The sequence below is a fragment of the Dendropsophus ebraccatus genome, chromosome 7, assembly GCF_027789765.1.
Source record: "Dendropsophus ebraccatus isolate aDenEbr1 chromosome 7, aDenEbr1.pat, whole genome shotgun sequence".
Lineage (NCBI taxonomy): Eukaryota > Metazoa > Chordata > Amphibia > Anura > Hylidae > Dendropsophus > Dendropsophus ebraccatus.
The window spans coordinates 68,093,846-68,106,665 of NC_091460.1; the positions used below are offsets into that span (position 1 = coordinate 68,093,846).

Sequence of the window (12,820 nt, forward strand, 5' to 3'; positions counted from 1 at the left end):
AACACAAACTCAGCAGCCCAGTTGCCTGAAACCAACACTTTCAGTTTTTTTTTTCTTCACATAGCAACCAATCATAACTGAGGTAAGCTGGGTTATTATTAGTTGCTCTGGGAAAAACCAGACAGTGTGATTTTCTGGAAGCTTAATTGATCTTTGATGACAGATTACCAGTCCCAGTGCTGTTGCTGTTTGAGGGTATGCCCGCACTACAGAATTCCAGTGGATCACCCACCATGGATTCTGCAGCTTGCCCCCACAGATTCCGCCCGAAGAATGAACCCGCTCATTCTTCGAGTGGATGTCAGATCTGCCAAACCATAAAATGAAGCATATGCAACCAGCGGAGATGTGCACGGCCACGAGTGGGGGCGAGTGGGGCGAGCGGGGATCCACAGTGGGTGATTCATAGGGATTCCATAGTGTGGACATACCCTAAAAGTGGCCATATTGTGGGCCAAACATTTGCTAAGCGACCTTTATCTTCCCCAACCTTCCCATACACATGAACATTCAGCACAGTTGAACTTTCATGTTGTCTCTATGAAGAGGGGTAAGTGGAAGCCAGACAGCTGTGATGCTGGATTATTCATCCAAGAACAAAAAGGATTGGGCAGTGAAAATCCAGCACATTTGACCCTTCTCTCCACCAACATTGTTGGAGGCCACCAGAACACATTAGAGAGTCACCATAAGGGAAAAGAATAGAAAGAATACAGTGGGCTAAAGAGAGCAAAAATTGGATCACTGTACAGCATGAACTGACAGACCTTTTCTGTCAACTGCTATCAGTTCAGGCTGTTGTAGGTGCTGTAGTAATGTGGGGAGTGTTTTCTTGGCACATCCTGGGTCCTATGATACTTGGATAGTAGGGCCAATCTATGGCAACCAACGGCAGCTGTATTGCAGCCATTTACCTCATGGAAGACAAACACTTTCAGTTGGGTGCAGCAATGCACTATGCCAGAAGGGGGGGATAGTCATTGATTCCACAGACATGACGGCGAACTTTCCTTGCATCCCTGGCCTTCAGAGCTCTCAGCTGTAAGATAAATAAAGCATATTTTTGGTGCAGATTTTACACTGAAAATCAGCTATAGTTCCAAGTACAGTACTTGTTGATTTAGTTTTTAATACCATATATAAATGGAAAAAGAACAGGCGTTAACATAACGCTGTGTAAACAGAGCGGGCAGCATTGCATTGACTTCAATGCAGCCGCCCCTGTAGTAAAGAACGGATGCTGATTCAATTGGAATCAGCATCCGTTCTTTACTTAAATACAACGTAGTGTGAACACATCCCAAGGCTGCAATACCCTGCTCTGCCACTACTAAAGGTACTGAGCGTAGAGCAAAGTATGCAGTGAAGAGACCACAATGCTCACAGAGGCTCTAAAACTTCTACATGCTATTTTCTCACTTCAGGAAAAGAGGAGGGGAAATTATCCTTATTTTCGGCTGCCCATATTATGAGACGGCCGCTTTTCACCAATATGTTCCTCAAACTGATCAGCTGTGGTACAGAGTGTGAACCCCCACAGATCTGATATTCATGGCTGAACCTAAAGATAGACTATCAATATAGTTACCACAGAAAACCCGCAAACAGCTATACCGCCCTTACACAGACAATGCTGCCATCCAATCCCTTGGGCTAGTAATACGCGTGATTGAAGGTTTTTTGGCATACTGCTATTACAGTACATGTGTGAATCTCCTGTTACCCGGTTATTAGGCAGATGTTACAGGAGTAGGAAGAAAATCCTCTGTATACTATATTAGTGAGTTCAGCATGGTGTTTTCTTATTTGTAGTTAGCTCTCCTGTGGTTGACGCAGGATGCTCGGCATAAACTACAGACATCTGAACGGAGTTTCTACTTTTTATGTATCCTAGACTCACATATTCTGTGCCTTACTGCTCCACTAGAATAATTTATATTGCTGAATATAGGCACCTAACAGTGGACAATCTGCTCAGATTTTTACGATATTTGCTGAGCATGCCGCATAGATCTTAAGAGGTGTTCAATTGTGCCGACATTATATTCATGAACTTCAGAGTTTGGAAAGAACAATTTCATAGGTCTAGCCCATACTGGGGAGTGCTGTAGTACATAGCATTGTATAAACAGTATATCTATAAATTATATATACCATCATAAGCAATGCTGCATATGTGATTGCAGCCTATTGGACCTCTTGGAATTCATCTTCATTATATATTCAAGTAGCAAAGCTTTATTAAGCTTGCACTTTCTCTGTACAGCAATTATAGAACTATTATCCTAAAGTTCTGACACAGAGGCGGCAGGATGACAGGAATAAGCCACGCTATTAAAATAGGCATAAATGGGGATGACAGTGGAAGCTGTCTGCTCTTTTCCAAAGGATTCTTTGGACTGGAAGTAACATGCTGAATCGAGAAGCGGCTTTAGTCGAGATTCTCTAATTGCATCATCTCTTCCCATTTATCTGTATAACATGCCTGCTGACCATTTCTCTGGGCAGGAACAATCACTTCTCCTCTGACAAAGAGAGACTTCCTCCTCCCAAAAATCTCCGTTGACATATTTCAGATAAAAGCTTTTACCGTTTTGTCTTTAAATAAACACCTTTTGACTCTCTGCTAAATGATCTAGATGCAGGATTTGGGAAAATCTATCAGCCTCGACATGTTTTATAGTTGGGTAGCAGTGATCCAACAAAAGCCTCCGCTTTTTGTAAAAGTGGTTTAATTAGCTCAAAGGAGAACATTGCGAGATGCTCCACTGCCTGATCTCCTCTATAAGCTGATGGGGAACGAAAAATAGATATAGAGAAATATCTCCGAAGAAAACTCAGGATGTGGTTAATTTAATCATGGTTTCTTGCAATACACAGAGTTAAGGTTCCGCAAGGAGTTTAATGTTATTGAGTTAAATTCTTTACATTGAATCTAATGAGTTCATTCCTTCCTGATTGAAATTCAACCAGCCTTCTTTGGATATGTATAGCTTTATGGCCCATGATATCATACCCCTACTACTAATGGGGCTCTCGGCCTTTGTGGAGAATGTTGTCAGTTTTATAAGACCATGACCAATAAAGGGATTATTCATACCTGCACCTTAGGTATATCTAAAGACAAATTTTAGGGGGCTGTATTTTTAAGTCATTAAAATCTCTGATCCATCCCAAAATGAGTACTATCCAAAGGGCTTCATGGACTCCACCATGGTGATCTCTATTGTGTGAACTGCACTCTGGCCAGGCTCACATATGCCTTACAATCCAGCATAGACGCCAACCGTAACACATGCATCAAATTAAAAAGGAAGTGTTTTGGCCTGGTTAAACCATTCTGGAGGGCACTAGGTCTGCCGCCTTGCTCCATATTAGCATTGAATGAGATATTGGATGGAAAGCTCCAGCTTGCTGCATACAGTACAACATTCCCATTCATCAGACATATGTGAATCGAGACTAATATTATTATACAACATCCAAGGGTTGGTATCATTGCCTACATTTGTTTTGTTTTATCACCCTTGATTAAGACAGTGAACGCTTCCAGACACAATTGTACCTAGTGCTCAGAGCAAAGCAGATCTATGTTGTGTCAGGATGCTAATCATAAACCGCTCAGCTACAAGATATTACTCTATAGCCGTATGTCTTAGAAGAAGAAAAAAAGCAGTGGGTGTTATAGAGTTGCATGGTTATTTCATAGTCCATATTTCATAATCATAAGGGCCTCAATCATTCTATTTTATTTTATTTATTTTTTTTTGGGGGGGGGGGGTTAAGTTCCTAGAAAGGAACGATGACCTTATATTAACAAAGTAAAGTGGTATGCCAGATTTCATGCCCAGCTGGTAAATACATGTAATTCATTTAGAATAGGACTTTGACCTAGTCCAAGTAATGGAGAAACTCTCCTGTATGTTATGTAAGATGTAGGGCCCTGAAGCATATAAAGGCTTGATTGTTTCTCAGGAAGAATACATATTTTGTAGATTTATTTTCAGCTAGGATTTGATGGAATCCTAATGAACGTTCTTTTCCTGGTGAAGAAGAATGAAAATTGGCTCCCCTTATAGAGTGTGAACTTTTGCACTCTTAGCACAGATACTGTCGACGATTCACTATATTATGTTCACTTACATAAAGTCTCATTTGGTCTTATTCCAAAAGTCTTGAAACGTTCAAATGTATAACAGCATAAAGATAATCCATAATCGATGCAAGGCCCCAAGTAGCAGAGATGAGTCATTTTGTCTCCCCGGGTCTCTTCTAGCATGTTAATATATTTTCATTAGCATTGCTTTATTGCAGCCTGATGGATTATGCATTGTATTTTATATGTGTTTAGTGCAATTAGAAATTGAAAGATACTTAACCTTAAGTGCTGAAATTTCCATTAACCATGCACTCTATCTTTTTTTAATATTTAGGTATTATACGGACTGCAGATAATCTTGACCGTGAAACGACTTCTCATTACTGGCTGACTGTTTATGCCACTGATCGCGGTGTTGTTCCCCTATCATCCTTCATTGAGATATACATTGAAATTGAAGATGTCAACGATAATGCGCCGCAAACCTCGGAACCTGTGTATTACCCAGAGGTCATGGAAAACTCACCGAAGGATTTATCTGTTGTGCAGATTGTTGCTTTTGATCCTGACTCCAGTTCTAATGACAAGTTGACTTATAAGATTTCAAGTGGTAACCCACAGGGATTCTTTGCCATCAATCCAAAGACAGGTATGTGAAATCCATTTTTTACAACAATTCCTTTAAAATCTATAGATACAAGATTGTGAAAGGACATAGCAGGGGAAGCTAGATAGGTTTATAAAGTATAACTTTGAAGCAACTTTAAATCTGCAAAATGCTTTATCAAGATTGTGAATCAGCAGAAGTGGAAAATAAATCCTGTTGTAGTTTATTTGAGCCAGGAACTTTTAAAAGTTTTTATTGATGTTTTTTTTTTTTTTAATGTAACCCTCTTATTCATGTTATTAATAATATTTATCAGGGGCACAGAATGTAAATCCATGTATAAGTCACGCTACGTTTGACAACGTCTGTTGCATAGCAACGGACGCTGTTAAACTGATGGCCGTTGGGCTGCATTCAGCATGTTGCTGCAGCCAATACCTCTGTATCGGCTGCAGGAATGTTCTTCTTTTACAATTGACTTGTAAATCAATTAACCATTCACTTCAATGTAATGTGCGGCCGCCGCCACACTTTACATTAAGCAAGCAGCGTCCGGAAATAATACACGTACATTATTTTAACACCCGTTCTAAAGAAAGGGCATTAAAATAACTATGTTTGCATAGCTGATGGCATTGTATTGACTTCAACCTAAACATGGTGCAATATTTTTAACTTCAGATAACCAGTAACACATATAAAATATTGTTACTATTACACTGAGGTTCATTTAATTTAGCGCCATAATTGAAGTGACGTATTAAAAGCTGTGATGGGATGGATATTTCAGAATACCTTTGACTTCCAGTAGACACAGATCACAGCTGTGCCCAAATGAAGTGTTGCAGATGTGATAGCTTTCAGTAGAAGCTCCAGCATTAAAGGGGTTATCCAGCGCTACAAAAACATGGCCACTTTCTTCCAGAGACAGCACCACTCTTGTCTCCAGCTTGGGCAGGGTTTTGCTGCTCAGTTGCATTGAAGTGAATGGAGCTTAATTGCAAACCGCACCTGAACTGGAGACAAGAGTCGTGTTGTCCCTGAAAGAAAGTGGCCATGTTTTTGTAGCAATGGATAACCCCTTTAAGGTATTGTGGGAGAGTTACCTATTTACGACATACAGAAACCATTATGTACATAACATCAAGATGGCGGATCCAGAAAGGAATGACTACATAGCCAGTGAGAACTGTACATTGTGCAGAGTATCCACTATACCAATTAGAAATCTTTAAGATTTAGCACAGCGCCATCTGCTGTCTTAACAATATACTTAATCTGCAGCTGTTGCTCATATTTCAACATGGAGCAAGGCTAAAAAGCAGCCAATCCTGAAGAGATTCTATAGGATTAGCCATAGATAAATAAAGACTCATATATACTGTATTTATACACCACAGTTCTAGTAAATTACATGCTGGAGTAGACCTAGTAGCATACTCTCACTGCAACCCATCTGTGACTACATACTCCTGAGATATAAATCCTCTACTTGGAACTGTATAAGGCAGTATCCATGATTGTAATTCCTTAACACTTTCCCTTTAATCGATTTAGAACTCATAGCACAGAAAATCCAGAACATTTGGGAATTTAGCCTTTCAGGACCTTGTCAAGACCTTTCAACCCTTTCCAGATTTTACAGCTTCAAAGGAACATTTATTAGATACTAGCATAGCATTATTAATATTAATGCTTAAGCAAATTACTTGAGGATTAGCTGTAGTTTTGTTTGACCTCAGTAATAATCCAGAATGATATCTAATTAGGGAACATTGCTGAAAACATGGTATGCTTATGACACTGCCTAATATGCTCCTCTACAGATAACCGCACAATAACTGCATTATCAGGAACAAATAAAGAGCTAGAAGTGATTACATGGTAATAGGGTTATGTCATTAATGTATCGGGCTGTAATCTAATGGAGATTAAGTGCTTTGTACAGTAGTTTGCTCTTTGCCCTTTGTCTAAATGTTTAGTTTCAATTACATGAAATTGTTGTTTTCCATTGGACAGATGTTTTTAAGTTGAGCGTTTTTTTTTATTATTATTTTTTTTTTCACGCATTTTGGAGATGTCGTTCACATAGTACAATGGGTAACCGAGGTCCTGCGTGCCCCTGACAGGACTACTGAAGTGTAAAATGCTTTAGAACAATCATCAGCCGCTTTGTGAAATCCTGTTCAATGAACACATGAATATAAAGGTCACCTGTGTCATTTGTGCACAGTGGGAAATGGGCAAAATATCAACTTATGTCTTTTGCAAGAAAGCCTCTTGTAATAGCTGTAGTTGCTTTGTTTTTCTCTACACTCTCAGAGGACATATCATATTGTCCACTCCATTCACAGGTTATTCTGCGTTTGACAGTTGCAGGTTATTCATATTTTAACCCCTTAAGGACACAACAATTTGGTTATTTTTCCTGTACCCATCCACTGGAACTAAAAACTATTAGGTCAATATGATATATTTATTTGCCTTAAAGGGTTAAAATATGGATTTCCATTTAGTTTACTTGTCAAATAGGCTGTATTATATAATATGGCAAAATTTTAAGGATACTTATGCTTTTAAAAGAATTTGTTAACACATGCATGGTTTGATTACTGTGTTTTCAGGGGTAGTCTAATATGCAGGGTCAGGGGTAGTCTTATAGGGTGGGTGCTGAAAAACTTCGGAACCGGACTGGAGAATCTGCGGTCACCGCATATGGTGGGGGAGCTCAAAAACATCTGCATCTCAGCCGCATGCAGTGACCATATAAAGGGCAGAACAAGCTGCAGGCGTCCAGGTTATGGAAAAAAGATACGGTAGAATGGCGCTCTACCCATAAAAACACACCTCTTTCACCCGTCTGGCCTACCCTTGTATCCTACTGGATCTCGTTGTTACTGCGCCGCTACAGACTCAGCAGACATACACACACAGTCCAGGCTTTTTATTGTGCCTTATACAATCTAGATCTTGCTTATATTTCCTGCACTTCCTGTGTCTTTGCTGCTAGAGACAGAATCCCCCTATCAACAGAGAGTAAACAGCAGTTTGAGGATAAGTGACTTAATGGCCAAGATTTGGAGGAAAGTTGTTTAAACCTACACTTATCATTTAAAGCATGTTTTTCCTTTCACACTAAGCTGCCATACGAATAAGATGAGTGTTACTACTTCTGGCCACTATGTAAAGTTTGTGGCATTTTTCATCAGTTTTCCCATCTGCAGACATCTTCTCTAATTGTAAAATGTTTCTGTGCTAGATGGCAAAGAGTATCTACCATGATGCTGCCATACATTTCTTACACACAGGAGAGGGATGTTGAGGATGTCATGATATTTAGCATATTTTGTAAAGCAAGTACAATATGGTGCTGACCTTCTAAATACATAGAGATGTTTAAATTCCTTAAAGATTATGTTAATAAGCACCAGTGCTACACAAATAACTCTTTTTGTACCTTGGCCAATAAAATAATTTTATTTTAATAGGAAAATGCCTTCCCCTCTTGGAGTGCATCCAAACCAGGGAATCCTGTTCCAATATATCACGATTGTCCACTTCTAGGAGCAGCAGTGGCATGGATGACATTATAGAGCAGTATTGAGCAGCCTAAACTGTGAATCAAGCTTTGGGGTGGAATCTAATAAACATTAGAAGCTCCGTCAGCCTCTCTCTGTCTCCCTGTCTGCCTCTGGCTCTCTCTTTAGCTACTCCCCAGTCCCCCTGCTCTTTAGGTTTGCATGGGCAGCTTCAATGAGTTCACAAATTGCAGGTGGACATGAGCAGTTTTTAAGATAAAGTGATAAGATAAATTACAAAGTTTCATGCAGTATATTCACTTCTATTATTGATTTATGCAAAGTTTGTTGAAATTATAGTGATATTTAAAATCTGGCTGCAGATTAAACCTATTCTCTGAATTTATACGCTACTTATATAGCAATTATCAATTCATTATTCTTCAGTTCATACATTTACATTGTGAATGATTTAAAATATTTAATGTGTCTATATTACTCCATTTCTTTAGTACAGAATAGCATGCCTTCAACTGCTTCTGGCATTAGAATATTGATCTATACATTGCTCCTCTAGACTTGAATAGGAGCTTATCCCTAATGGCTATAACAGTGTGTATGAGTATAATGGGAATTCTGGTCTATGGGACAACTTAGCTATTACACTTCAAATCATTCATGCTGCTGTTTACTTAAAGGGATTATCCAGCACTACAAAAACATGGCCACCTTTGCCCCACTCTTGTCTCCAGTTCGGGTGTTGTTTGCAATCAAGCTCCATTTACTTCAATGGAACTGAGTTTAAAACCCCACCCAATCTGGAGACAAAGGGGGAAAAGTGGCCATGTTTTCGTAGTGCTGGATAACCCCTTTAACATATATACAGGTATTTAGAATAGGCCCACTGTACATTTATTAATTTTGTGATTTACATTAAAGCCAAAAACACTGTTCCCATGCTTGGTTTAGGCTTTGTGCACTTGGCTGTGCTGTATGACTGTGGCACAACACATGGATCACATGTTTAGTGCCACAGATTGGATTGCATTAAAGGATAAATAGCATGGAAGTTTCTCCATGTTTTGTTTTCCTATCACACAGAACAATGAGGATTAAGATAATTTTCTTGCTTCTCTGCAGCGTTTTTGGGAAATATTTACTTTATTATGCAAATTAGGCGGTTTGTGCACTGGGGGCAAGACTACCACTCCGCCCTGACATCCAGCCCCTACTTACGAATAGAGGCATCACTCCGACGCTCATCACTCAAAAGCGCCAGATAAATATTCAAGAGAAGGGATGGATCAGCAGGGCAGATCGGTACACTGAATAGAAGTCCCTTTCTCAGTGCACCAAACCAAACCTAAATGCACATTAAATAAAATAAAGATCTCTCAAAAATGTCACCCTGGATAAAGGTAAGAAAATTACCTTCATCTATAGGAACACAACATCAAGTTAAAGTCTTCCAAAGCCCCAAAAGCCATGTTTTTGCAAGACTTTCCTGATCTTTTTAGGACAAGACAGGGCAGGATGTGTTCTTGTTTTTGGTACAAAATATACAGCTTATACACTGAGACCTGTAACAGCCTAGAGCAGAGTCAGATTGATGATATTTAACCAATATATGTATGTTGTAAGTAAATTAAAACACAAAAACTAACCGAACCAACATGACATGTTTATTCAGAACAAACAGAACAATACAATGCAGGGCATTTGGGAATTCTCATGTTAAGAGCTCTCTATATGCTGAACTAAAATTCTACTACAAAGCGGAGCTACAATTCAAAAGTACAAAAGGACAAGACAAAGTAAGCCCACCTCAGATTTTCAAACTCACATTAATATACACTACTTGTACATTCCTGTTATCCCACCTCCCTTCTGAGTTATGTTAACTAAGACAATTACCAGACTTTATGCTAAATGAAATATGTATTCCTCCCTAAGAGAGCATTGCCCACACTGATTTAAAGGCATACTGTCATAAAACGATTTACTTTCTCTATGGGGTGAATGCATATCAGATTCATTTGGTTTGTTAATTTCACTTGAGGAAAGGAAGTTGGCGTGGCTTTAATAAAATATTTTTCTTTAATTCCCATTGATAGTGCCGAGTAGCTGCCTTAGATATAGTGCTAAAACAAGTGAAATACTTGGACAGCAATAAACACTTTATGCTCTTTGCTGCTTCACATTCCTTCCAGACCTGTAGCTTCATATTCCTGGCACCTCTATGTGAGCTGTCAAATTGGCTTTAATTTAGGTTTGGAATCGAGTATAGAGGAAGCACTGAAGCATGAAATGCATTCGCAAGTGCATTTCAATGTTTATTCATAATTTAAGGTATGTCTAGAATCTTATCTTCGAAAGGAAACAACAAATTCCACTAAACTTAAACCTACATTGCCTCTTCATAAAATGCTGTGGGATCGTGAAAGGACGAGCAGGGCTGTGATTTATTAGCAGTGTAATTCTGGCTGAAAGATGATATCTCAGAGCCAGCCTATTATAGCAACTTCACACACTTTTTAATTCTAAGGCTAATGGAAAAAATATTAGTTTTTTTTTGTTGTTTTTTTTCAGAACAGCAACTAAAAATTAGAAAAGAAGTGAATTTAAAAGGGGTTGTTCAGTTTTAAAAATAATTTTTATGTACCCTATTAGAGATTCCTAAGTTAAGGTTGGATTACACGGCTCGTAGTATTCAGCACTCGCTTCCCCTCGTTGCCTAATAGCTGCACTGCGCTATTACAAGCACAGACAACGAGCTGATACTAGCGGGAGGGGCCTTCTGAACAATCCTTTGGCTGCTGACGCTCCTATTGCACGTAGCAATCTTTTTACATGTTGAAAAAACACAATCAGCGACATTATGCATGTCCGCTGATTGTTGCTATGTGCTATTACACTGAACTATTATCGGCCTTAACGGTTGGGCAAGTAAGGCTGATGATCATTCAGTGTAATGGGGCCTTTAAAAGTGAGAGGTCCCATTTTTTTTTTTTAACAAAATTTTATTTATATCATATTCTTCACAATACAGCACCTGATACATGCACTACCTTAAACATTAGATACAGACATAAGTAACCACACTGTATCAAGCACACATGATGATATATAAAACATAAACTAAACAGATGTGTCATTTTTCAAATTACAGTACACAGGCCCAGAAGCCCACTGTTATAATGTGCTGACTTAGCGACATCTTCTCTCTGGCAAAAGTCTTTTTAAAAGACAGATAAGAAAAGAATAGCAGTCTCGCCTTCCATAAAGCTTGTTCTAAAGGCTCCCCAACCTCCAAACTCTGGGGATTTTAACATCCCCCTGAACTCGGTATAGAAGAACCAAACTCTCCTGAGATATTGAGGTTATTTGAGTGAGGGTCAGGTCCTTTTTTCAGGATCCTTACCTATTGGCCATAGCTGTAAGCAGTTACAGAGCATCTCCAAATCCGGGGGACTTTTTCTGTCTTGCATTACACAGGCAACTTATTTATTTGAATGGACACTGCATGATTTATTTCCCCCATAATAGCGCTGTTGGGAAATTCGTCACTTACCAGGATTTCCCACATATTTCTTACATTCTTTTGCGATCCTCGTTGGAAGACATTTTTTTATATTATCATGGAACCCTTCTAAAAAGTTAGGATTATCCAAAGTGGGAAACCCCTTTAAAGTGAACTGTGGTTTTATAGGTAATTGCCTGAATAGTCATTCTCCTAAACATGGCCCACTTACATCTAAAGGTCCCCATACATTTTAATTGGCTGATCATTTGGCTTTCAATTATCTCTCCTGCATCTTCCCCCACATATAAAAATGTTTGGCACGGCCAAGGGTTTCTGTGTTCTCTATGGAGAGGGAAGGGGTAAGCTGCAGCGAGACAGCACTCTTGAAACGATGGAAAATCACAGTTGACCCCATCAATAGGTTTGATTGAACAGCAAAAAAAAAATTGGTTTGATCGAACTCGAACCTAGCCGAACTTTGCACGTTTAATTGCTGATGCCTTGACAGTCCGTGCGGAAGGAGGAGACATCCTGGGGACCGCCTGGAATTCCAGGATACAGCTTATTACCTAGGTTGAATCCCAGAATTCCAGGCGGTCCCAGGGATATCTCCTCCTTCCGCACGGACCGTCAAGGCATCAGGAATCAAATGAGGAAGGTTCGGGTAAGATCGAACCTAGCTTTTTCCCCTGTTCGAGCAAGCAAGCCTACCCATCAACACAAATGTCATCTGTTGGTGGTCACGAGTGGCTGATTTGGCTGTTTAAAGTGTATGGAGACCAAAAGTAGGTGAAAGATCAATGGGCTCTGCCATCCCATCAGCAGTCTGTAGTCCACTATGTTTCTCCCATATACAGATTGATGAAAAATTCCAATCCCATTGATGATATATTAGTTTAATCACTAAATTTTCCTGACTATGCTTAGGGCCATGTTGGACTCAACCTAATCTGGAGATTAGAAAGAAGATTGTCCGGCTCCAGATATCCATTCCCATAAAAGCAAACTTTTATTTGAAGAGGAAACAGATACTCCTAGTCCAAAGGATCGACATGTTTCGGGCTACATGCCCT

General features: G+C 39.3%; 1 protein-coding gene across 4 annotated transcripts in view; it reads left to right on the plus strand.

Moving 5' to 3' along the window:
* FAT1 (FAT atypical cadherin 1) overlaps positions 1 to 12,820 on the plus strand; it is a 198,390-nt gene that overhangs the window by 72,467 nt on the left and 113,103 nt on the right. For all 4 annotated transcript variants that reach the window (XM_069977704.1, XM_069977703.1, XM_069977705.1 and 1 more), the window contains one exon: positions 4,434 to 4,748. In XM_069977704.1, the coding sequence (XP_069833805.1) occupies positions 4,434 to 4,748 (315 nt within the window). The remainder of the gene's footprint in view (positions 1 to 4,433; positions 4,749 to 12,820) is intronic.